The sequence below is a fragment of the Lutra lutra genome, chromosome 12 (assembly GCF_902655055.1).
Source record: "Lutra lutra chromosome 12, mLutLut1.2, whole genome shotgun sequence".
Classification (NCBI taxonomy): Eukaryota; Metazoa; Chordata; class Mammalia; order Carnivora; family Mustelidae; genus Lutra; species Lutra lutra.
The window spans coordinates 61,643,921-61,670,211 of NC_062289.1; the positions used below are offsets into that span (position 1 = coordinate 61,643,921).

General features: G+C 48.5%; 1 protein-coding gene across 1 annotated transcript; it reads left to right on the forward strand.

The window, feature by feature from the left end:
• Positions 1-862: 862 nt before the first annotated feature.
• Positions 863-21,009, forward strand: CIDEA (cell death inducing DFFA like effector a). The gene is made up of 5 exons (XM_047697833.1): positions 863-1,247; positions 11,129-11,273; positions 12,331-12,477; positions 18,575-18,756; positions 20,557-21,009. The coding sequence occupies exons 1-5, from the start codon at positions 1,210-1,212 to the stop codon at positions 20,702-20,704; spliced, it is 660 nt and encodes a 219-aa protein (XP_047553789.1). The 5' UTR covers positions 863-1,209; the 3' UTR covers positions 20,705-21,009.
• The last annotated feature ends 5,282 nt before the right edge of the window (positions 21,010-26,291 follow it).

Genomic DNA, 26,291 nt, shown 5'->3' on the forward strand with positions numbered 1-26,291 from the left:
GAGGAAGTAGGGTGTGCTTGTTTCTGTGAGCTGACTTGAGGAATGCAGACAGAGGAGCGTGTTTTGGGTGACCAAGTCAATGTGCTAAGACAGAGTTGAGTCAAGAGAAGGGAGGCACAGGGCAGGCTACAGCTCTTGGGAAACACGCTCACAACAGGGCAGCCAGCAGTTACCAATAATTTACAGAGCCAGTCACTCGACCATGTGCAGGACAGTAAGCACTAGCAACTCTATATCCTAGAAAGTTTCCACTTTTTAAAGCGCTGGAATGAAGGGACTGCTGCTTCACACCGTAATCTACTAGAGGCTTCTGCTTCCATTTTGTAGGTAAGAGCCCGGGAGAATCCCTGACAAGCCCCCTGCCGGCTTCCGAGGTCTACAACAAGCCAGAGTGCCTCTCCTGGGATGGTTATTTGTGCCAGAAAGCCCTCAACAAAATCCCCCTCCGCCCTGGCTAGGCTTCTGTCTTGCCTTCCTTACTCTGAGAAAGTCCCTTAATTAGAGCTAAAATATTGTTAACAAAGTCCAGCGGTTCCTCTACGTCTCCGATCTGAACACGCTTCTTACTGCTCCCAAATGCCCATGATACAGCCGTGAAGGAACCTGAAAGGAAGGGAGCCAAGGTTCCCCCCAAGCACCTGAAGGGCTACGTGCCCAGGTGTCTGACTAACCCTAACCCTCACCTTGCCAACTGGCTGGCGGAGTTTGGAGCGGGACGTCGTGGGCTGCAGTCCCGGCGCCAAACCAGCTGACCCTCGGGGTAACTCCTCCCGCACCTCATCTCCTGCCCCACCCCAGCCTCTCCCCGCATGGCCTGGGTTTGAAAACAACACATCTGGCTTTTCACAGTCAAAGCCACGCTATCCTGGCTGGCGATGTCGCCAATTTCTCCAACTCCCAGAACGGGCAAGGCAAGCCTAGGCTAACAACGACCATCCGGGGACCCGCGGAGCAGCTGGAGGTCGAGAGTCCTGGGTGCCGTCCTCTGCAGCGGTCTGCGAGAGCTGTTTCTCCCGGGGGCCCCCGAGGTGGCACTGACCGGGGCGCACTCCCAGAAGGCCAAGCCACGACCTTCGGCTGCGGAGAGCCCATTGCCAAGCTCCTCGCCCTGCGCTGGGCGGGCCGGCGGGGGCCGGGGCGGGGCTGGCGGCAGAGCTTTAAGAGGGCGGGGGCGGGCAGAAGCGGAGCCTGTGAGGGGGGACCCTAGCGATGGAGACCGCCCGGGACTACGCCGGAGCCCTCATCAGGCGAGTGCGGCGCGAGCCCGGCTCAGGGCCACGCCTGAGCGTCCCCCCGCGCCCCTACGTCCCCCCGCGCCCCGTATCCCTCTGAACGCCGCAACGCCCTGGGCCCCTTGTCCCCTCTGCGCCCCGCGTCGCCTTGCATTTCAAGCACCCCGCACCCCGGAGCGTCCCGCGCCCGTGCGCTCTGAGTCCCACCGGCGCCTGGTGTCCCCCCACGCCCTGGGCGTTCTGCTGCCCCCTGTGCCTGGCATCTCCGTGAGCCCCTCGGCACGCCTGCACCCGGGGTCTCCCGGCACCCCTGTGCCCCCCGATTCGGAAGTCCCCGAGGCCGCGTCCCAGCCCACGCACCCAGCCTCACCTCTGGTGCCCACACCTTCGGGCAGCGCGGGCGTGCAGAGCCCGAGCCGGCCGCAGGGCTCCTTCCCCTCCTCCAGCTGGCTGCAAGTGCCAGGTGTGGCGCTCCAGAGCTGCGCGGGCATCCACGGAACAGGTGACAGTGGTGAATGCGGGAATGGCTGAATTTCTTGCTGGTGCTGCCGCCGCGCGTGCAGATCCTCGAGGGCCCAGTCGCGGGAAAGCGGGGCAACGCCCTCACGGTGCGCAGGGACAGGACTTCTAGGGTATCTCGGGATCGCAGCGGGAGCTGGGGCCCTGGTGGGACACTCGGCGGCTTTGGGATGGTCCAGACTTACCCCAAAAGATGAGGGAGGGCTCTGAGCTCCAAGAGAAGGGTGGGCTGAGCCGAGAGCACCCCTTGGGCTTAGAATGAGCGGTGACCCCTGCTTGATGAATCCACCCAGACTTGAAAGGATGTGTTTGGAGGGAAGCGCTCCCCTTCTCACCGCATCTGAGAGCGCTCTCGCTGCCCTCGGAGGGACCAGGGACCCCGAGAAGCCTTCGGAGTCCTCGCCCGCTCTCCCGGGGCTTTGCCACCCGCTGGTGGGGGTGAGGACCCAGCTTCTGTTCATCTTCATACTGATGTAGGAAAGAACGTTAGGGTTCCAAGCCTACTGCGTAGAAAGAATTCCTGAGAGGTTTTTGATGCAAAAAGGTAATTTTATTAAAGCAGGGGGACAGGACCCGTGGGCAGAAAGAGCTGCACTAGGGTCACAAGGAGTGGCCCATTATATACTTTCAAGTGGGGAGGGGTTTAGGGATGGTGTGGGCCTTCCAGGTGTTTTGGAAACAAGGTTTCCTGGATTCCTAGGGGACTAGGATCTATTATTATTATCTACTATTATTAGGAAAGGTCCTTTATTACTGTTTAGTAGAAACTCTGTCCTGAGACCCTTCAGATGTTTATGGGTGGGTCATATACTTGGGGGATGATTGCCAACATGTATCTTGTGGGGTAGATCTAAAGAAAGTTCCCAAAGAAATTTTTGTATGTTAAAGTAGACTTGTAGGATCCTAGGGGAGGAAGCGGGGTTGGGCTAGGATTGTCTTTTGCCCTTAGCAAAGCATTAACATTCAGACAGTTGAGTCCCTAGAGGAATGTCACTCTGCCTGTTTTAGAGGCTTGTCAATGAGCTCTGGGTAGTAAGGAAACTTAATAATGTCTCTTCTGCTTTTGTTTCCCATGTCAATATCTGACATACCCTATCCTGTCCTTGTTAATACAATCCAAATATTGTATGGAAGTAATTTTTAAGTATAGATTAATGGAAGGGATAGTGCTTCTTTGAAGATGTTCGAAGTGCTTCAAAAAGGATAGAGAAGCCCTTGAGTTCTTCAAAATGCAGGTTTTCAAAGGTGCCTGATCCCATTTGTAGGAAAGGGCAGAGGGACAGCACAGGTTGAAAGGAAAGGGTGGCAGGGGAGAGCCACTTTGCAAAATCAGTGTGATCTATAGGGGGCTGAATTTGCAGTGTGCAACACTCAAGGTTAGAAAAAATAGCTTCCAAAATGTACATGTGGTCTGTCTGAACTGCATTGGCTCTCTCTTTAAAAATAAACAACAACAACAACAACAACAACAAAAATCCAAAAAAACAGAAGTCAAGTAGTAGGAACCAGGAAGGGTGAGAAACAGACTTGTTTCACGCGTCTTCACTAACGCATGACGCACGCAAGTATAAAGGTAAAGCCTTGGGTTTCTTTCCTTTTTTGTTCCTCTCTTTCCCCTCTTACAATTCCACCCCAGGGGGGTAACACCTGTTGACAGTTTGGAGTGCAATTCTCAAATATGCAAACACACACATTCTGCAACTTCTTGTGAGCCCTGGGGAGGTGGCAGGCTGAGTTTTAAGGACAGGTAAGTAGGCACTAATTCCTTGCTGGAGTTGCCTGGAGCAGGAGATGCCTGCGGAATGAGGGCTGACCCTGCCCTTCCCCCTGATTCCTACAACGGGATATTCAGATCCAAAATGTAGCAGTGCGAGGCTTCCACTGGGTCAAGTGGGTATGGAAGCCACTTGCTTGTGAAATGTTGGCAAATCAAAACATAAGGAGGGGGACACCTGGGTGGCTCAGTGGGTTGAAGCCTCTGCCTTTGGCTCAGGTCATGATTCTAGGGTCCTGGGATCAAGCCCCGAATAGGGCTCTCTGCTCAGCAGGAGCCTGCTTCCTCCTCTCTCTGCCTGCCTCTCTGCCTACTTGTGATCTCTGTCTGTCAAATAAATAAATAAAATCTTTAAAAAAAAAAAAAAAGGAAATGTCTACTCGAAGACACATTCCTTCTGAGCTTGGCAAAATCTAAAAGTAAGTAACTATTTGTTAGAGACACACTGTGCAGTTCTTTGGGGAAAAAAAAAATCCACCTGCTTCCAAACTAAACTGGAAGAAAAACAATCCATACTACTTGTTGAAAGGAAAACACTTCTCTTTCCTGTCCTTTAGAACCATGTCCAGGCTGAAGACCTGTGTGAGTCACAGACAAGGTGATGGCCACATTTGTTAGTTACAGTCTTGCTTTCTGTCTCCTACTTGGATTTCTGTCTCCTACTTGTTCCTTCATTTTAACCTAGATGGCCCTAACTCTTTCATTAGTAGATGACTGCATTCTGCCAAAGAAATAACTTAATCTACATACTCATCTTTTTTTAAGGTCAGCAAATCTAAAATCTTAATCCAGTCTTTCGTTTGTTAATTGTCTGTGATCCCTCAAGGTCATAGTCATGGTGAAAGCAGCTTGAGGTCTCTTAACAGAGCTCTGGACATCAAGGATGCCCACACCTGCTTGTGTTGTCATAGAGGAAGCTCCTCAGCCTTTGTGTCTGTCCGGGAGCAAGAGCATTCCCACCGACCTTGAAGTTGTTACAGAGCTGAGAGATACTATGCTGTGTGCAAAATTGCTGTGTTTGTTGCTATTTGGTACATCTTTCCTTTGCTTGAACAAGGATCTCTAGGTTGTGGATAGTTGGCATTTCAGGACACATTTCACACCGTCTTATTAGTAACCTAAGCAAGGAATTGCATTTTCTACAAGTAAATCCCCTTGGTTACTGACGCTTACTCCTCCTTGGGTCTAAACTGTTATTTTAATAATATTTCAAAGTGTCGAAAGACTTCATGGTCATACATATACTGAATCCTCTTACTGCATCAAGCATTTCAATAGGTTGGTCAAGGCCCAGATGGAAGCCGGGCACAGTACCATATGTGTAAGCCTGGAACTAGGCTCCTGTACTGTTGGGATACTCCTCCAGCTGTGGCCACTGAGTTAGACCCTGACACTGTCCCTACTGCTCACCCAGATCCAGCCAGACCTGATGACTGCTTTTCAATCCTGTCTATCTCTGCACTGCTGTATTGGACATCACCACTTCCCTCCCTAATGTCTTTGTTGTCACCAGGCTTTGGTGGTAGTGCTTGGTTGACTTGCCTACCCATGTCTGCACTTACTTACTCTCGGGTGGGTTCCTCCTTGCCACCTAACAAGAGAACGTGGGGCCACTCAGACACCAAAACATTCATTTCACTCTGGATGTTCCCCGGGGAGTCACTTACACGGCCTGACAGGGCCACCCCGTCATGGCTGACCCCAAAATGTTTCTCTCTGGGGGAGACTTTGTTCCCATGCCTGCCGTTTTCCTCCTCCTTCCACTTTTGGAAGAAACGTAAGTCCATTGGGTGACATAAAAACATGCTTTTTTTAATGCCCTGTGGGGGCTGGCTTCCATTTCCCGGTGTAAAGCTTACATCTGTCCATCTCTGGCTCATTGCTCTATTTGCCACCCTATTCTAAGTTGAGCCTCCTCTGTTCCCTCAGGGAAAAACACAAAGATTTCTCTGTTTTCCTCACTTCTGGGAGTTATGCCCCTTCCCAGTTTTTAAGAATGTTCTATGAAGTCTGACTTCTCTTTTTGTCTTGATTTCCCCGAAACAATCTGTTTCCTCGAACAACCTGTTTCCTGGTTTTTCTTTTCCTTTTAGTGAGCTATTTCATAGCTTGTCTGCACTTTCCCAGGAATTAGAGGGTGACTGGGATGCTGGGTGGCTCAGTTGCTTAAGTGTCTGCCTTCAGTTCGGGGTGTGATCCTGGGATCCTGGGATCAAGTCCTGCATTGGGCTCATTGCTCTGCAGGGAGCCTGCTTCTCCCTCTGCCTATTGCTTGCTCTCTCTGGCTCTTGCCCACTCTCTCTGACAAATAAATAAATACAAATTTTTTTTTAAAAGGGCATCTGGGTATCTCAGTCGTTAAGTGCCTGCCTTCGGCTCAGATCATGATCCCAGGATCGTGGAATCGAGCCCCCGCATCGGGCTCCCTGTTCGGTGGGAAGCCTGCTTCTCCCTCTCCCACTCCCCGTGCTTGTGTTCCCTCTCTCACTGTCTCTCTCTCTCTCTGTCAAAAAAATATATAAAATCTTAAAAAAAAAAAAAGAGGGTGACTAACGTGTGATGTATTTAATCCAAGGTTTCTCAGAGCTCCTATCTCGACTTTGATATATTAAGATTTTGAGGGGAGAATGGCAACACATTTTAGACATTATGCTGATAGCCAGTGACCTAGATTTTCCTATTAGGAGGATCAGGAGTGAATTGGATCAGTATGTAGCTTTGTTCAATTAGCTATCTTGTTAGCCCTGCTGCTCCTTTAGCTGGAACAAAGTAAATAATCCTACAATAATTGTTAAATCAGTTTAGTGTACATAAAATTCCATCTAACCCCTTTTTTTATTATCCATAAGAGAGTCTCAATTTTATATAATTTGATACATCACATACTCCTCTTGTTCCTTAAAGGGAATGGCAGGATTTAATTTTCATGTCTCTGAGGATTTTTTTAGGTGTGCTCCAACAATGAGCCACTTCCCGGTTAGGAAAGGTAATGGGTAGGAAGAACATGGACTCTGTACCCCCTTTTTATTTTTTTTATTGAGGGTGGCTCTCTTGAGGGTAGCGTGGAGAGGGAGGACCAGAAATCACTGCCAGCACTTACCTTGTCTGAAGTTAAAGGACAATAAGGACTCTGCATGATCAGCTACACTGATCATTGGAGCACAGGTGCTCACTAAGGCATGATCGCTTGCATCCAATGAGGAGGTATAAGACCACAACTAACTAGGTCAAAGCTGTTTGTGCCCACAAGGTGTGCCATTGGCCTCTAGCGCCTGGACCTAAGATTCCAGGACATGAACTTTGTTCTCCCATTTCTCTGATCTTGTCTTAGCCTGTCTTTTACTCCATGAATAGATTACATGCCAGCAGTAGCCTAGGGGCTGTGGGGAAGCCAGAAAATGGACACAAAGACCCTGGCCTCAGTGAGTACAGATTCTAGAAGGACTCCTGGTTCATAGCAATGAGTTCCTGCTTTGTGGGGAAAAGAGAGGCTCTTGAGGGAGAGAGTCCAGGGTGGCCCTGTCCCATAGGAGGGTTTTCACCATGTGGGGCAGACACCATGGTGCAAAGAATGGGAGCTGGACTCAAACCCCTGTCCTAGCACTTGCTAGCTCTGACCTTATTCATTCCTTAACCTCTTGAGCCTCCCTTTTGCTCAGCTGACACATCTGTCTTGCCAAGTTGTTAAGTAATGCACTAATGTGCCCAGTGTCGGGCACTGAGTGGAACTAGTATCTTTCTCTTCTCATAGGGACTTGGACCCCAGAGTTGTAAGTTTCAGCTGCCGTATGTAGGTTGCCACCAAAGCCCAATCCTAAATGTAAACCGTAATATGGAAAATCCTCACTGCCCAGTCCACGAGATCACTGGAGATGGAACTGTGAGTGCGTTCTCTGCAACGTCAGCTCAGCATAATGTAGGCATCTTGTTCATGGAGTTGTGTAACCAAAGAACCTGGTGTAACTTCTTGTAATCAGGGCAAAAGTTCAGAGGCCATCTGCTGGTCTCAGGGCTGTGTCAGTTCAAGGCTTGATTCACTCGTCAGGTCTCTGCTCAGTCTAATGGGGCACCACAGTCCCTTTGCAGTTGCCTCACTAGGAAAAGAAAATGCATGGACTCTGCCAGCCTGGAAGGGAAAGGAACTGTCTTTTCCTTCTTAACTGAGTGACCTTGAGAAAACACTCTGAGCCTCAGTTTTCCCATCTGAGAAATGGGGTGATGCTTTCCCTGTAAAGTTATGCTGGTAATTAGTAATATGTTAAGAGTTAGCACAAGCTGGCCATAGTGAGTGCTCAGATGTGACCAGTGAGGACACACTAATGGACCCATCAAAACTGAGCTGACAATCCAGGCCTGATTCCTAGAACACCAGTTTATGGTCAGGGCACAGGGATAAGGTGCTCGCTATTACGGAAACCTTGCTGAAACTAGCCGATCATGCTACAAGCATGAACTTAACCTGACAAATTTTGGACAAATTTTGAGAGCTGGCTCATTGCTATACTGCCGGGTTTTCATATAGAGAATAACTCAGTAAATCACTAGAACTTTTCACTACATCCGTTTGTAGAGTTTCAAGTTAGACCACATACTATTTAAAACATATATTGTCTAGTGCTAGTCATGGGAGATACAACAAAGAAGACTTTGTCCATAAGGAAATTCGAATCTGTTTGGGAAAATAAAGCATAGATAAATAAATAACAATATATATGTAGCTATGAATATATGTGTGTGTATATGTATAAAATAAAGTATTAATCCTAGGCGTTAGGCATTCACAAAAAGTACAGAAGTCTCTAGAATTTTAGACTTATGGGGTTAATCTAGACAAGATACTATGTGTCAGAAAACAGTGATGTCCTCACTTTGTATCTTCTACAAGGTTGTCCAAAAAAATAAAACCCTTTGTTTCATTCTCCTGAATATCACTGGATAGACTATTTGTCCAAATTGTCAAGAGCTCTTTGAGCACCTGAAATCGGTAGGCACCATTCAGGTTTGGGGAGAGCGAAACCATACATGCTGTTACCCCAGGGGCTGTGGGGATTAAATGAGGTCGTGTGTCACTTATCCCAGCACCTGACATGAGGCAAGACCCACCTGACACATTCCTAACTTACATTTCTATTCTTTTTTTTAAAATTTTATTTATTTGAGAAAGAGAACATGAGCAGGGGGAGTGGGAGAGGGAGAAGCAGACTCCCCATTGAGCAGGGAGTCCAACGCAGTGCCCAATCCCAGGACCTGAGCCAAAGGCAGACGCTTAATCGACTGAGCCACCCAGGCACCCTGTTTATATTCTTTTAAATAATTTCTTTATGGATATATTCCTAAATATAAAACAGCCCCTAGTGCTGGGTGGAAACTACACATTGCTAGACTGATCTCCAAAGAGACTGAAGCCACGCCTAGTGCCACAGCAAGATGCATCTGTTTCCCCTCATGGAGTTATTTTTAAATAAATTCTTGCATGTTTGTTAAAAAGCATGCGGTAGTATGTCAAAGGTGGCTTTGCATTTCTTTAATTGCTATCGAAAGCCACCTATGTCCCCAAACATGCAAACTTGTCCTATTCTTTGGTGTGCGGCATCTAGACAAACTTCATGAGGTCAAGGACAGGTGCCTGGGTCCTAATCCCTCCTCTGGCCCCTCCCAGCTCTGGGGCAGCTCTCTGGCCTGATTTCCCTCATCTGCAAGTTGAGAAAGGACTATATCACAGAGTTTTCTGAGGAGTGAGTAAGTAATATTTACAAAGCAAATGTCAGGGTGCCTGGCCAGCTCAGTCAGTGGAGCCTGCAACTTTTGATCTCGGGGTTGTGGGTTTGAGTCCCACGTTGGGTAAGATGACTTAAAAATCAAATCTTTAACAATAAAAGTGTTCGTTAAATAACTACCAAAGCTGTGAGCTTCTCATTTATCCCCAATTATTTATACACTATATATGTATATATATATATATATATATATATATATATATATATAGAGAGAGAGAGAGAGAGAGAGAGAGAGAGAGAGACAGGGAGAGTATTTGCTAGGTAACTAAAATTTGATAATCAAGGGTTCAAGATTATTTTCCTCAGAAAATTGTCTCGAGGGGCGCCCGGGTGGCTCAGTGGTTTAAAGCCTCTGCCTTCAGCTCAGGTCATGATCCCAGGGGGAGCCTGCTTCCCCTCCTCTCTCTGCCTGCCTCTCTGCCTACTTGTGATCTCTGTCTGTCAAATAAATAAATAAAGTCGTAAAAAAAAAAATTGTCTTGTTGGTTTTGTTAGTTACTTTCCTTCTCCATGTTAGTTTTTTTAATAGTGAAACTTTGAATTAATTCTTTGTTTACTGTGGAACTTACTCCAAAGTGTCATGTGATATATGGCGCAAAGTTCTTTTCCTTCTTGTTATTCCAACCACAATTGTTATAGTGTTCTGTTGTTCCTTACTTATTTTTTTTTTAAGTTTTTGTTTATTTATTTCTTTGTCAGAGAGAGTACAAGCAGGGGGAATGGTAGGTGGAGGGAGAAGCAGGCTCCCCACTGAGCAGGGAGCCTGAGGCGGGGCTTGATCCCAGGACCCTGAGATCATGACCCGAGCCGAAGACAGACACTTAACCAACTGAGCCACCCACACGCCCCTATTCCTCATTTATTCTAAGTTAATTTCTACAAATGAGTTTATTGCTCTAGTGACCAATATCTGGCTTTTCCATTCCTGGCTTAGTCTTACCGTACAATAAGTAACTTTTCTGTGTGTGTGTGTACCTAATTCTTTTTTTTTTTTTTTTCGAAAGATTTTTTATTTATTTATTTGACAGACAGAGATCACAAGCAGGCAGAGAGGCAGGCGGTGGGGGCGGGGGCGGGGGAAGTAGGCTCCCCACTGAGCAGAGAGGCTGATGAGGGGCTTGACCCCAGGACCCCAGGATTATGACCCAAGCCCAAGGCAGAAGCTTTAACCCACCGAACCTCCCAGGCGCCCCTGTACCTAATTCTTTGACTCTGCTTGGTCACTGCATAGCCTCTGGAAATCTTTTTCTTTCCTTTTCTTTTTTTTAAGATTTTTTCAGCTGTAAAATCCACGTTTGCAGAATAGAATTCTTATTTCTTGTTTGAGTTTTCTTTCTCACATAGTTACTACAAGGACTTTGAATGTTCTAGTAAAATGAGTGTAATAATATAATGGTTGTGTTTTTTTAATGATATATCTATTACTCATTTGTTTTTTGGATGTCAGGATATATATGTATATATATATAAAATTTTCAATAATTTCTAACTATTGATTTTCTTTCTTTCAGATGCAAATATGAAAACTGTTTTAATTTTGTGTACTTCAAACCTCTCTATATGTTTCTTAAAGATTTTATTTATTTACTTCACATAGAGAGAGATCGCAAGTAGGCAGAGAGGCAGGCAGAGAGACAGGGGAAAGCAGGCTCCCTTCTGAGCAGAGAGCCCAACATGGGGCTCCATCCCAGGACCCTGGGATCATGACCTGAGCTAAAGGCAGAGGCTTAACCCACTGAGGCACCCAGACGCCCCACAAGCCTCTCTTAAAAGACTCTTTTGAAGGTTACATCTAAGATATTTTTATTTTTCTCCTCCATTTCCAGGCCCCTGAGGTTTATGGGATCACAGACCAAGAGAGTCCTACTAACCCCCCTGATGCAATCGGCTCGCCCTTTCCGGGTCTCCAACCACGACAGAAGCAGCCGGCGAGGCGTGATGGCCACCAGTCTGAAGGACCTTCTCAGCAAGGTGCAAGGAGGCACAGTGCCTCCCCACTGCTCACAGGAGGGCCCCTGACTGCACACGGGGCTCTGATCTTGGGTACTAAGCCAGTGCCAAGACACAAATGTCATGGCCTCAGAGACCCTACGGGGAGAAGAAAAGAATGAAGGGGAACATTAGTACTTCTCTGGACCATAAAAGATTTAGCTGCAGAAACAAAGGCCTTAAAACTGATAACGTAGCCTGACTTCGTTGACAAGGGAGAATCCAGGGACGCAGCAGGCTTTGGAAATCTGTTTTTGGTTATAAGTCCCGGGAAAGAATAGTCTTTAATCTAAAACAGTGTCTAGATCACCAAAAAAGGAAGAATCCGGAGTCTGTGGAGTTGGGTTATGGAGGCATAACCCAGACAAAGACATCCATGGAAATAAATGAGCATCCCACATGCAGACCTTATAGCAAGAGAGATGGCTCTCTATTCTATTGTTGTCTTATTCATTTTATTTGCCAAAATCAGTAATTATAGAAGCTGAATGTCTTAATTTGTCTCATGTCATTGAAATCTCTGAAAAAGAGAGATCCATTAGAAATCTGAAATTCTGAGGGCACCTGGGTGGCTCAGTGGGTTAAGCCTCTGCCTTCAGCTCAGGTCATGAACTCAGGGTCCTGGGATCGAGCCCCACATCGGGCTCTCTTCTCGGCAGGGGGCCTGCTTCTCCCTTCTCTCTGCCTGCCTCTCTGTCTGCTTGTGATCTCTCTCTCTGTCAAATAAATAAATAAAAATAAAAAAGAAATCTGAAATTCTGGCGATTCATAGACCTGTACGCCTAGGGCTAATAATACATTATATGTTAATAAAAAATAATTTAATTTAATTTAAAAAAATTTAAAAAAAAAAGAAATCTGAAATTCTCATTTTCCAAGCAAAGACTAAGTCCTACACCCCAGTTAAGGTAGATCTTTACCATTGAAATTTTAGCAAGATCAGACAAGACTTTTGAAACTATAACTTAAAGAGTGGCTCTGAGGGCTCAAAACAGAATCTCCTGCTTTCTTCCATGTCTCTGATACGTTGCCAATGCAGACCCTGGAAGCCTTGGTGATCACCAGCGGACTGGTCAGTTTGGTACTGGAGGAAGACGGGACCGTGGTGGATACGGAAGAGTTCTTTCAGACCTTAGAAGACAACACGCATTTCATGATCCTGGAGAAAGGGCAGAAGTGGACACCGGTAAGTAAAACACTTATCCGAACAGATACTGGGTAGACTTTTTACCCACAAAATGCATTTCCTGGTTTGGTGTTGACTTGCCCTCTTTCTAAATATATGCTTTGTTTCCCCTAATAACCAGATCTGCAACCCTCAACCAGTTGCTTCAAAGTATTTCTAGGAATTTTAGCATCTTAGTGAGCCTAAGCTACATGATTTGAAGCAAATCATTTTTTAAAATTTAAGTTCAGTTAATTAACATATAGTGTATTATTAGTTTCAGAGGCAGAGTTCAGTGATCCATCAGTCGTATAAACACCCCGTGCTCATTACATCAGGTGCCCTCCTCAATGCCCATCACCCGGTTACCCCACCCCCCACCCACCACCACTCCAGCAGCTCTCAGTTTGTTTCCTATGATTGTCTCTTAGGATTTGTCTCCCTCACTGATTTTGTCTTATTTTTCCCTCCCTTCTCCTATGATCCTCTGTTTTGTTTCTTAAATTTCACATATGAGCAAGATCATATGATAATTGTCTTTCTCTGACTGACTTACTTCGCTCAGCATAATACCCTCTAGTTCTGTCCACATCGTTGCAAATGGCAAGATTTCATTTTTGATAGCTGCATAGTATTACTGTATATCTCTAGCACATCTTCTTTATTCATTCATCTGTTGAGGGATACCTAGGCTCTTTCCATAGTTTGGCTCTTGTGGACATTGCTGTTAGAAACATTGGGGTGAGGTGCCCCTTCCGATTACTACGTTTGTATCTTTGGTGTAAATACCCAGTAGTGCAATTGCTGGGTTGCAGGGTAGCTCTATTTTCAACTTTTTGAGGAACCTCCATACTGTTCTCCAGAGTGGCTGCACCAGCTTTAAAGCAAATAATTCTGAGGAACAGGTTTAGGCCAATAAGTAGCTACAGATCGTGTTAAAGTACACAGATGTGACCCGGTGACCATTCCTTTAGCCAATACAGTTGAGTAGGGATGTGTGTGTGTGTGTGTGTGTGTGTGTGTGTGTGTGTGTGTGTGTGAATGTACGGTGAGTTAGAAAGGTAAAAAAGTTGAATAAAGGTTTCCATATCCAGGAAAACTACAGATTATAGATCTCTTGGATCCTACTATAAAACACCCAAAAGTATAAAGCAAAATATTAAAACATATTTTATATGCTTACTGACCTTCAACAAAGGAAAATCCTCAGAGGCCAAAACTTTTATGGGAGCCAGAATCTAGAGAAGCAGCTTACCTGTGAGCGTCTCACCTGTACCCATCCACTCGCTGCAGTGACTGAGGGCTGCAATCTTGACAGGTCCCGGCAGGACAGGAGACAAAGCTTTGGGCTGACACAGGGTAAGGGGCCAGATTAGAGATGCCCACATAAAGCACAGAATCTTAGTCTCTCCTAAGCATCCGTGGACACAAGCTGCCCTCATGAGGTTTTAAGGACTCTTGATTCCAAAAACATCCAAGCCAAGAGTTTAGTTTCCAGAGCCCCGGGGAAGGAAGCATCAATAAAAGGAGCATATTCATTGAGTTTTCTTTGCTCATCTGGTCCCTCCATCCAGCCCCAGAGTCCCGGGGTTGATTGGGTCCCCATGTAACCAGTAGGAGCAAATGGGCTCAGAATGAGCATTGATCTGGGTATCAGAGAGTTTCCATTTCTAAAATCCCAACAAATGTGAGTTCACAGTCAAATCATAGAATGTAAGGACTTAAGGCACTTATGTGAGAGTAAGCAGAAATAATGAAGTCAGACCTCCAAAGACCTCAGATGCTGGAATCACCAGGCAGAGTGTAAAATAAGTGTATTTTGGGCTCCTGGGTAGCTCAGTCAGTTAACCATCTGCCTTTGGCTCTGGTTGTGTTCCCAGAGCCCTGGGATTGAATCCTGTGTCAGACTCCCTGCTCATCAGGGAGCCTGCTTTTCCCTCTCCCACTGCCCGCTGCTCCCCCTGCTTGTACACGCTCCCCTCTCTCTCTCGGTCAAATAAATAAATAAAAAATGAATAAGTAAATCAATAAATAAAATAAGTGTATTTAAAACATCCAAAGCTAATCAAAAGTAAGAAGGAACAAGAGGTAATCGGGACTAGGTAGACTTGAAAGACTCAAATAGAATTTCTGGAAATGCGATTAAAGTCAATTGAGACAGGCAGCACTGAAGAGACCACTTAAGAAGGTTCTGTGATGCAGCACAAGAAGGTAGAGGTGAAAACCATTAAGGAAGTTGGAGACAGGACTGAGAGGGTTTCAGAGATATTTGATATTGTAGGGATATATTTTTTTTTAACAAGACAATGCATCAATCACTTTTCAAATGATACATTTCATTAAGAATTTTGTTCATCAAAAGATACTATAAAGTATGTAAAACAATAAGCCCCAAGTGGGCAGAATGTGTTTTCGACATAATCCAACAAAGGATTAGTATTGATAAATTTGGGAATGTCCCAGAAATCAGTTATGGAAACAATGAACGATCTGGTAGAAAAATGGGCAAAAAACAGGGACCGGTATCTGCAGAATGGACAATAAAATCTAGGAAAAAAATCTTCAACCTCACTGGTGATTAGGAAAACATAAGTTAAGACCATAATAGCATACTGTTTTATACCATTAGATTAGGTATTCTGAGGCTTTTCCAATTTTTTAAGCTATGGAGCAATGAACCCTTCCCACTCCCACCAGCAACTGTCTAAAATGATGCGCTTCTATCCCATAGAACTGAAGCACCACCTACGACCCCGGCAGTCCTCTCCTAGACATACACCCTGCCCGCAGACCCCCCGCCATGGGCTTCTATGTCAGTACACACAAATTAATACTCTAGGGTCTCTTCACTGAATGGAATTGTCTTCAGCTGTGACAATGCAGGACGTACAGCTCCAGGCATCTTAACGGATAAATCTCATCACCTCTGTTCAGTGAAAATATCAGAATAATCCATTAAGCAAGGGATCTTAAAGGTTTTTGACCTCAGGACCCCTTTACACTCTTCAGAATGAATGATGACCCCCAATAGCTTTTGTTTATGTGGATTTCAGTAGACCTGAAGATCTCCATCAAGCAGAGGTTCTCAACCGGGGGGCAGTCTTACCCCTTGAGAGGCATTTGGTAGTATCCGAAGACATTTTTGTGGCCACAACTGGGGTGGGAGGGTTACTGCAGGATTGGAAGAACATAGGGTGAATTAGACAAATCTTTTAAAAGGCCATCTTGGGCCTTTTTGTTGGAGAAAGATGTTGTGGGCAGAATAACAGCCTCCCGAGATGCCCACAGCCTAACCCCTGGAGTCCGTGAAGGTGTTACTTTACTTGGCAAATGGACCTAGCAGGTATGGATAAGTTAAGGATCTTGAGCTGGGGAGATGGGCCTGGGTAACCTGGGCACCAGTGTCATCACGGGGTCCTCACAGAGGGACAGAAGGGTCAGAGTGAGGGCCGGACACAGGGAAAGAGGAGGGGAGACGTTAGCAGCCGAGGAACACATCCAGAACCTGGAGAAGGAGAGGGGGCCCCTGTCTCCCCTGGAAGCCTACAGAAGGAACAGCTCTGCCAGCTCACTGGACTGCTGACCTCCAGATTGTTCTGGTCTAAATCTCCGTTGTTTCAAGCCACTGAGTTTGTGGTCATTTGTTACAAGAGCAACAGGAAACTAGCTCAGAAGGGAAGGGCGGTTTTTCTGTTTGTTTTTATAACAGACACTGGGGAGTGGGCCTTCAGCTTGGGTGGGTGCCAGGAGACTGAGCCGGAGAGCAGGGCGCTGACAGGCTGTGGGGGCAAATAATCCTGTGGGGCGGTGTGTCCAAGGGGGCAGGAGGCCTCGCAGCTCCCAACAGCCTGCTTGACAAGTGACTTGGGAGCCGTGTCGTCTCTTGACTTAGGCCTTTCAACCTTCTTCCCTCTAGTGGAAATGGGCACCTCCAAGGTGATTATAAGAGCCTTTTAGGTGCGTATTTTTTAATAACCGCCTTGTAGGTGCGTATTTTTTTTTCTCAAATTAGTGAAGCCAATTGTATTTAACTCAAACGAGAACGACCACCCCAAGAAATAGCCACCAGGGGTCGCCCGTCTTCAGTCTGAGCGCGGGGAGACCAGGCGCGGGGAGCAGAAGGACCAGGCTGCCTGGTGATCCTTTCTTCTTCCTTAGCCAGCAGGTCAGAGAAATCCTTGCCACCGTGGAGCTTGTGAGGGCTGATTTTGATTTAAGACCAAAACTCAAGGAAGACGTTTAGGGGGAATAAGATACAAACTTCTATATATCGGAAAGGAACATGAAGCAGTGAGAAAGAACAGTGGGCAGATTTTAGGTAAAACCCTCCTTCTCATTCCGTAATCTTTTTTTTTTTTAAGATTTTATTTATTTATTTGACAGAGAGCAAGCACAAGCGGGGGGAGCAGCAGGCAGAGGCAGAGGGAGAAGCAGTTTCCAAAATGAGCAAGAAGCCCATGTGGGACTTGATCCCAGGACCCCAGGATCATGACCTGAGCTGAAGGGAGATGCTTAACCCACTGAGCGACCTGTGTACCCCTCATTCTATAATCTTAATTTTTTAAAAATATGTTTCCTAGGAGTGCCTGGGTAGCTTAGTTAGTTAAGAGTCCCACTCTTGATCTCAGCTCAGGTCTTGATCTCGGGGTCGTGAGTTCAAGTCCCCATTGGGCTCCACATTACTTAAGAAATAATAACGTTTCCTAAATGCTGGACAGTTAGTACTCCCTAAAGAGGCAGCTGGACCCCTTGTGCATTAAACAACTTGTTGTGTATGTCCTGTGTGGAGGAGAGAAGAGTGGTTCCACCAAGAAGTGGGTACTTCTGGGAAATTTATGTTTTACCTAGAGTCATTGTTGTCATTGGTGAATTTAACATTTCCAGCCTCAACTCCTCCCAACCCCCAAGGTCCCTGAGACGTACGAACTGGATTGATTGTGTACTTTTGAATCCTGGATCCTGCAGGAGCCAGCCCAGGGGAGAGTCGCCCCTGGCACAGCGTCCATCCGTTCTTGCTGTTTGCAAAGCTTTCTGTGTGGAAGACATTCCAGGGCTCTTTGTAAACCTGGGGACTGACAGTGGTCTCTGGCTTTCTCCCCTGACCTGAAGGGTCTACTGATGTTTCACAATGACTTCCATGGCAATTGGAACCAGACAGCTTTCTGTGTCCCCAGGAGGTCCGTGTTCATCCCGGGCGGTGACTAGAAAGCAGAGGAAGCCCTGGAAAGTTCTCGCCCTGCCCCTTGCTTAATTTATTTTTTTTAAAGATTTTATTTATTAGTTAGGGTTTTTTTTTTAAGATTTTATTTATTTATTTGACAGACAGAAATCACAAGTAGGCAGAGAGGCAGGCAGATAGAGAGGGGAGGGGTAAGCAGGCTCCCCGCCGAGCAGAGAGCCCGATGCGGAACTCGATCCCAGGACCCTGGGATCATGACCTGAGCTGAAGGCAGAGGCTTTAACCCACTGAACCACCCTGGCGCCCCTTATTTATTAGTTTGACACAGAGAGACACAGCGAGAGAGGGAACACAAGTGGGGAGTGGGAGAGGGAGAAGCAGGTTTCCTGCCGAGCAAGGGGCCCGATGCGGGGTTTGATCCCAGGACCCCAGGATCATGAGCTGAGCTGAAGGCAGAGGCTTCATGGACTGAGCTCCCCAGACGCCATGCCCCGTGCTTTAGTCACTTCCTGCCTGGCAGCCTCTTGTGAAATGGAAATAGCTGTCCACTCCTCTTTGAGCAGACCGTGCTATACTCATGAGATTGTCCCCATCGATCAAGTCACCACGGGTGAGCCTAAGGGACTAGGCTGCGTGTGCTCTATACCTCATGTCAATAGTGCAGTCATCCTACAGTCCGGGCCCCGGAGCCAAACCACACTGACCCCGAGTCACTAAACTGTGAAAGTAGCTTAGGGAAGGATCGTTTCTTACAGGTTAGGACATGGGAGCAGTGGGAGCATACTGATCTGCCAGAAACATGCCTCAAGTAATTAGCAGTTCAGTCACGAACAGATTTGAAGCCAGCAGAGTCAAGACGGGCAAAACCCTAGAATTATGGGATGCACACGTCACAGCTGGCGATGTTCCTGAAGTCCCTCCCTCCCTCCTGGGTTCTAGGGTGGCAACTACGTCTCAGCTCGCCAGCAGCCAAAGAAAGCAGGGATAGCAAGGGTCACCTTCGACTTGTACAAGCTGAACCCCAAGGATGTCATTGGCTGCCTCAATGTGAAGGCCACTATGTATGAGATGTACTCGGTGTCCTACGACATCCGGTGTACGGGAGTCAAGGCCCTGCTGAGGTAACACTTCGGGGGGCGACTAGGGGTCTGGGAGCTGCATGGGCGCTGCCTGGGGGGGGTGTGGAGAGACCCGTCCCCAGCTCACTGCTCTGCCCTGCCGTGCCCAGCCCCGTGGAGGCCCTGACCTGACCTTCACTAATTCATGTTGCCCTCTGGTAGTTTATGCCACAGACTTAAGTCAGGGGACAGAAAGCCTTGAGCCAAAATATACATATTTTTTTGTCCTTCAGAGACCACTAAATACAACGTGGAAACAGAAACTAAATAATAAGTATAGAGAAGAACCAAATGTCTTTAAAAAACGAGGGGTTGGTCTGAACACGTTCTGTGTGTTCCCCAGGAATGCTCTGTGGTTGTGACCGGACAGCCCGGGCCCCCAAGCCCTGAACGGAGGACCCCCTGCCCTCCCTCCCAGCCTTGCCTCTGAGCCGCCGGCTGTGGGACCTTTAACACGCAGCTTAACCTCTCTGAGCCTTAGTTCTAACGTCTTTAAAATGACAAGGCTGCTTCCAAGTTCTTTATGATTGCATTGGCTCTAAACACACCTCCTTCTGTCTTCTAGTAAAGTCAGATTGATCCTGTAAATACCTAATTCCTGTGGAGGGATGGATGGAGGGGATAGACTGACAGTGGCAGAAGGTCTCTGAAGCTAGTCTAAAAAGTCCTGGCACAGCTGCTCAGGGCAGGGGCCCCTGCTTCTCCAAGGGCATGGGCTCCTTCTCTCCACAGGCCCCGTCATCCCTGAGCCGTAGTGCAGGGCAGGAAATGCTCTGGAAATGAAGCTGGTCTCCCCTGATGAGCACAGAGTTGGCTCTGCAATGGCTTCTGGGTGGCCTCTGTTTCCCACTCAGATCCATCAGGGGCCAAACCCCAGACAACTTTGGCTGTCCCCGTGTTGAAATCTTGACTCCCAGGAGAACTTCCTCCTCCCTCCTGAGATGGGAGAAAAGAGCTTGATTGTTTGATTTTTCTAAAGTGAGACAGGAGAGTTAATACCAACTTAGAAAAGTATAATGAGGAAAGTAAACCTCACCCCAAATCCTGCCTCAGCAAAATCTTTCTTGAGAGGCCTTCTTATCCCTAATTCTTACCATCTGAGATCTGATGGCCCCACAAGGAGCCACAGAAGTCATCAAGGTCCCCACACTGAAAGCATCACACCAGGGTCCTGTCATGGGACCCCAGGGGCTGGGGTTCTCCCAACCAGCACGGCTGATGCCCAGGCCTTGCGAAAGGACAGACCTTTAATACTGGAAGGAAATCCTTTTGCTTTAGACTCGGTAGAGAATAAGAATTTGAGTTAAAGCCGCTTTTTTAGCCTGGAAAAATAGGAAGGCCAGGCTCAGCCTTAGGGCTTAGATGCCAGAACAGGGTCCAGGTGGGGTGTCCCAGCTCCCCTAAGCAATCTGGGTCACAGGGTCACTCTCCTCCAGCCTGGTTTTCCTTTCACACCTGACTTGCCTGATTTTAATAGCAAGCCCCCCATACCCACCCAAGGTGGGCAGAGTAAGCACGCAGCCAAAGGACAGGACATACCGTGTGCCTTCCCCCTGCTTTCTAATTACTGCACAACAGGCCACGTTTGGAAGTGGCTGGAGGAAAGGTGGTCCCAGGCCTCCTGCGTCAGCATCTGCCCGTTAGCCAGCCCTGGGGGGCCGGGGGTGGTGCCCTAAAGCACCCACATGTGAGTAGGGTGTGCTCTGAGCCCATGTTTGGGGAGTGGTGAGGAGTCCAGAGTGTCTGCCCCTGGCTGGCTCAGAACGCCCGGCCTGATGTGCGCCCTTATCCCCTTTGTTGCAGGAGCCTGCTGCGACTCGTGTCCCATGCCGCCCAGGTAACTGGACAGCTGCTCATCTACACTGGCTCATACATGCTCCAGCTGCTGGGTGACACAGAAGGGCCGGCTCCTCGCAGGTCACACTCCAGACAGGGGTTCACGTATGGTTAGAGAGGCCATCTGCAGGGACCCAGCTGGCTCTTCACCCAACATTCCCTCTCGAATGATGATTTTGAAGATGCTTCTGTTCTAAACCACACACACTTGGACACCGCCGGGCACCTGTGCTCGGGTGTGGCACCCAGGGGGGAAGAAGGAGCTGACGGCCCATGAGATGGGGGCTGCCCAGTGGGATGTCCCGAAGGCAGGAGAGGTGGAGGGGCCTCGGAGGCAAGCAACACACACACACACACACTGGGTCTTTTAGCTCCTCTCCTCCTGCAATAAACCAATCCCAAGAGCTACTTTTCATACGGGTAATGTATCCTTGTGCCTCTTTCGTGTTCCATACAAGCAAAACTTCTATATATAAGCAAAACTCAGCCAGAAGTGCTCTGCTAACAGATATAATCACTTTTAAGTCTTGTTTAACTAATGGGCTCGATCCCAGGACCCTGAGATCATGGCCTGAGACGATGAGAGACACTTAACCGACTAAGCCACCCAGACGTCCCCATGTTTTGTTTTGATTTGTTTAAGTTATAGGTCCTGAATGAGCCCAAAGGAACCCAAAACTTTAAGAACCTGAAGTTCTGGAGGTCTTCAACCCATGCTTATAACTTAAAAAAAAAAAAAAAAAATCACGCAAAACCCCACAGAACTACTTGAAACCCAGACCTGATGATACATGGCACTAGTGGACTACATCTTTGGTTCCTAATGTCACCAGGGTTATCAGGAGGGACCCCTGACCCAGGTGGCTGGGAGCCAAGGGGGTGGCTCTCACTGCAGGCACTGCTGGGGTCAGGCCCTCAAGTGAGGTAGACAGGAATCTGTACTCCTCGCTCTCAGTCCTGCTTCCCTCTGAGTTAGCATCCTCTTAGGGGGCCCTCCCTACATGAAAGTGAGATGCCAGCCCCCCTGAGCAGGAAATCCTGGGGCTACATGGTCTCCAGGACCCAGGGGCGAGGGTGTGACATGTGGTGCCACACACCGGCTCTGGCAGGCTCAGAAGGATAAACCCAACCACACAGATGGGGTCAGGGCAACGCCACTCCCCAGAGGAAATGAGGGTGCCACTACTAGAATAAGGGGGAACACGATTTGTCTCCTAAGATGCTAGGAGACAACTGTTCTCCTACTCAGATTTGTGATTTTCCTCTTAGGAAACATCACCCTGGAGGTCCTTCTCCTTTCCTGGCTGACAGTTCAGTGAGAAGAAACCCCAGCAAAGAATGTCCCGTATGGTTTCTATGGCTCTTGCCCCAGGCCCAGCCTTTTCCCAGGGGTCTCCGCCTTGCTGCCCTTGACACACAGTCCAGAGATCCTCCCACATTCCCGGTGGGCAGGTCTGCTCCGTCCCGGGGTCTCTCCAGTCCTGAGCTGCCCACTTGGAAAGGCTTTCCCTGGCATGGAGATGAGGAATGGCAGCACTCCTCAAAACACAGCCTCTGCTTTTAGCATCGTGACAAAAGAGGCACTTGGAGCACCCCCTGCCCCTTCTGTTTCATTCTCCTTCTAGAATAGGACGCTGCAGGGGTATAGAGGCTGTTTCGCAGGAAAGGCTCAGAAACAGTGCCTTTGAGGGACCATAAAAGCCTCTTGGTGAAGGTTTCCTATATAAGGAGCTCTGCTGAGAAGCCTGCCCTCTGCGGGCTGGGGCTGGGGCTCGGCCGGGTGCTCCAGGAGGAAGGAGAAGGCCCCAGAAACTGCTCACATCTCACTCGCTAAGCCGTCTTTCCAGCACCTTCAGAGGAGCCGAGCACTGGCCCTGCCTCTCCCTGACTGAGGGCTTGCGTCACTTCCCCAGGATTCTGCAGTCCTGGAAAGAGACAGCCCGGCTTCCAAAAAAGGAATTTTCCCTGATGTGTCTGATCCTGTTGACTCAGCTGGCGCCCTCCTTGGTGTGTCCTTTTCCTCACCGTGTCCACAGAGCACCCTGGCCTGTTTTGGGGGTAGGGGAGTTAAGCAAAAGGGGAAAATGGGGAAATGCCGCTTCATCATCAAAAAAAGGGGATCCCTTCAGAAGGACTACTTAGAGTCTGGGGGCTTTTCTTTTCCCCTGATGCTGTGTGGTGCTTTACTGGGACGGCCTGGGTTGGAGCAGCCCTGACAGAGCTCTCAGGGAAGGCTAAATCGGGGCCTCGGGGTTCCAGCCTCGAGGCTGTAATAATGCTCAAGGCCTGCGGAGAGGGGAGGAACAGGCTGATTTAGCAAACATCAAAGGCTCCTGGGGACCCTTCATGAGGCTTTTGATGGGAGAGAACTAGCAGAATTAAAACCTGCTTCATGTCTGGGAGGAGTCCCAACAGGTGCGCCCCACTCTTGTCCCCGGTTTGAGTTAGGCGACACGCATTCCAAACGTGACACTTTCTTGTTCTAATCTTAGTATCTCCACACCCCACATTTAGTCCGCTGACTGGGAAAAAGGTGGGGTCGCAGTGGCTGCTCCCTGGAGCTCCCCCCAGTGTAGACCTTGCAGAGAAAGAGCAAAATATAAGGTTTGAGATGTCACCAATAACGAAGTCACTGGCCGAAGCTGCTTCAGTGTCATGTGTCCCTTTCAAGGGCTCGGGGTCTCTCCTTGTGCCCTTGATTTACTGACTTCTAGAAGCACAATTCAGAAATGGGAAATCATGCCTAGGCCCTCCGAGTCCGTGACCTCCCATTTCGGTGTGCACCCCGATGTTTATTAGTGTGCCCCCTTTCTCAGTCACACATACACAGCTCCACGTCCCCACACGTCCTGCCATCTCCACTGGGTGACGGAGCCAGCCATGGACTGAGAGCATTGCCCTGGTCAAAGACAGACTCTGGTTAGGATCACCCGGCTGTGAGCAGACTTCCTGTCACAGGACTTTGCATCTGTACAATGAAGATTAAAAAGAGGTAGTCCGGGAATTCCATTCCCAGACAAGTGTTCTCAGCATGGGTTTAAAAAATGTTAACAGAGCGTCTTCTGTCAGCCTGGCACTTTCCAATTCCCCACATTTCTACTCTTCTGCCCAGCACCCCCCCACCCCAGGAAAGTGTCTGTTGCCTGCTGGCTCCGGGACCCCAAGTCAGGGACCCTGCTGTAGGCTTTGTCAGACAAGGATCTTAAAACCAGAATCAGTTCCTCCAAGACAAGTTCTCTTTCTCCTCACACAGCATGGCAGCTGTATGCTTTCCTTCTTACACAGTGAAGGTGTGCATGGCCGCCCGTCAGAGCTGCCCCCCTCACCGAGAGGGCTGCAGTCTGGCCCAGCGCCTGGCCTGCCTGGGGACACAGGGTTGCTTTCCCTCAGTGCCCAGGCCTAGGAGAGTGTGCCCTTTCTCCAGGCAGCCACGCCCGGCGTGTTCATGGCCCAGGGACGAGCCACAGACAGTGATCTGCCCCCACATCTGAGGAGTACTGTTCCCACTCAGGGGGTCCTGCCTCATTCCCTCTCCTTTCTCTTGTTCCCTCTTCCTTTCCTTGCTACCGTTATCTTAGCTTCTACAACGGAGTTGAAAACACCCTCACGTGAACAACTGCGAACACGAGGCTTGTTCTGGGGTTCCTTGTGTTTGTCACACCCTGAGAAAAGCCCAGCTCCGAGGGGGCTCCTTCCCCGGCCTCAGAGAGAGGCCAAGGTCAAAATGTGCCACAGACAGCCTCCCAGCTGCACAACTGATGCCCCAAACTCTTGGAGCAGGTTTAGGTCCCTGGACACAGATGATTGGACAAGGAGAGGAGATTTCCCCCTCAGCTTTATAGGGATGGCAAACGGGGAAGAGAAAACACACACGATATTTAAAGAAGTACAGCTTTTTAAACCAAATTGTCAGTTCACTGCTTTTTGCTTCAAACCTCTGTTCCGCTGAGTGGTGCCCTCACCTCACACCCCAGGAGTTCGTGCCAGGTGCTTTGGGGCTAATACGTCAAGGCACCCTCAGGACCCATGTCTCACCCAGGCCTCCCCCAAGATGCCCACTGGCTTTGGAGCTCAGCCTCTGAAGGTCATCCCGCATCTTCCCCGCCCCACCTGCACGGAGTCCTCGCCTCCCCTGCTCGAAACCAGATCCTCCCAGGCTTGGTCAGGACCTGAGCAGTCCCCGCCACCACCGTACTACAGCTGTGATGTTGGGGCTCCCCATCTGTGCCAGGCGTGGACAATACCAAGGTGTGCTGGCTTCCAGGCTCCACCAGGAGAGGGAGTATACAGGTCTACGCCCATGTCAGCTCCCCAGGTTCCTGACTCCAGGATCTGGGATCCAGGATCCAGGATCTGACCCTTCCTAAAAGGATTCCATCTTTTCTAAGTGTAGCTTCTACTTCAATTACCCCCTTAGCAAGTGCAAAGGCCAGGGTACAAACTCAGCCCCCTCCCTGGAAGGCTCGGGGAGGGTGCATGCAGAAAAAGCAGCCAGGGGGCACCTGGGTGGCTCAGTGAGTTAAAGCCTCTGCCTTTGGCTCAGGACATGATCCCAGGATCCTGGGATCCTGGGATCCTCCCTGCTCAGCAGGGAGCCTGCCTCCCCCTCTCTCTGCCTGCCTCTCTGACTACTTGTGATCTCTCTGATCACAAGTACTCAAATAAATAAATAAAATCTTTAAAAAGATTTGTCAAATAAATAAATAAAATCTTTTTAAAAAGAAAAAAGAAAAAGCAGCCAGGCACTGAAATCGCTAGTCTGGTCACTGAGGCTGAACCACACATTCTCCTTGTCCACCTGGACATGATTCACGGGAACTCAGTGAGGGGACACTTCAGATGGGATGACACTCAAGCCTGCCAACACCTGTCTCATTGGTATTTAGTTAGACCTCAAACATAGAAACAATTTGAAATCTAAAAGGATGCGGCTACCACTGGTTCCTGCTCCCAACGCACGAGGGTGAATTACCACTCCAAATGGCATTTTGCTTTAGAAATGATCACCTCTCTGGGCAAGGGCTGAATCATGCGCAGATGAGGGCGCTTGGGTCAGGAGGATGGCCCCTGAGGGCCAAGCTGTTGTCTCAACATGAGTCACAGATGTCCCCTGTGGGGGGCAGGGCAGCAGCGACCCAGGATGTTGGTGCTCTGCCCTCATCCTTGGTATGAACACTTTCATGGGTCGCATCCCCTACCAAGACAGCTCATTCTATTTGTGGACAGTTTTGTTCGTTTTTTCTTTTCTTTCTTTCTTTTTTTTTTTTTTTAATGTCTTTTTTGTGTGTGCGTCTTTTTTTTTTATGTCTTTTATGTCTTTTTTTTTTTTTTTTTTTTTTTTTTTTGGTCAAATATCTGGGTCCCTAAGACTTGCGCTCACAGGTTTTGCTTCTGTCCTCTTGAGTTATAAAAACAAATCCTACCTACTTTGACACCCAGTGCCTTTCATCTCCCCGGGATGCCGGGCTGTAGTTCCTCCTAGCCCTCCCCCGCCCCTCCCCGGGCCGCTTGGCCCTCTCAACAGGGCACCGACTCCTCCGCCTCACGCCCCAGGCCGGAAGGCAGCGCTCCGGAGAGCTCAGCCTCCTTTCATCAACTTGGACGTGGCCTGCCAGGATGGCTGGTAAAAGTACAAGCTTTCGGAAGGAGCAGAACGAAAGCAGATGGTGTTGCTGACTTGGGGGTCCCGCTCAGAGTGCACA

Excerpts from the sequence above, each read along its gene's own strand:
- CIDEA (XM_047697833.1), top strand. The coding sequence starts at position 1,210 with ATGGAGACCGCCCGGGACTACGCCGGAGCCCTCATCAG. Across the intron at positions 11,274-12,330 it reads TGAAGGACCTTCTCAGCAAG|ACCCTGGAAGCCTTGGTGAT; the intron begins GTGCAAGGAGGC and ends TTGCCAATGCAG. Across the intron at positions 18,757-20,556 it reads GGAGTCAAGGCCCTGCTGAG|GAGCCTGCTGCGACTCGTGT; the intron begins GTAACACTTCGG and ends CCTTTGTTGCAG.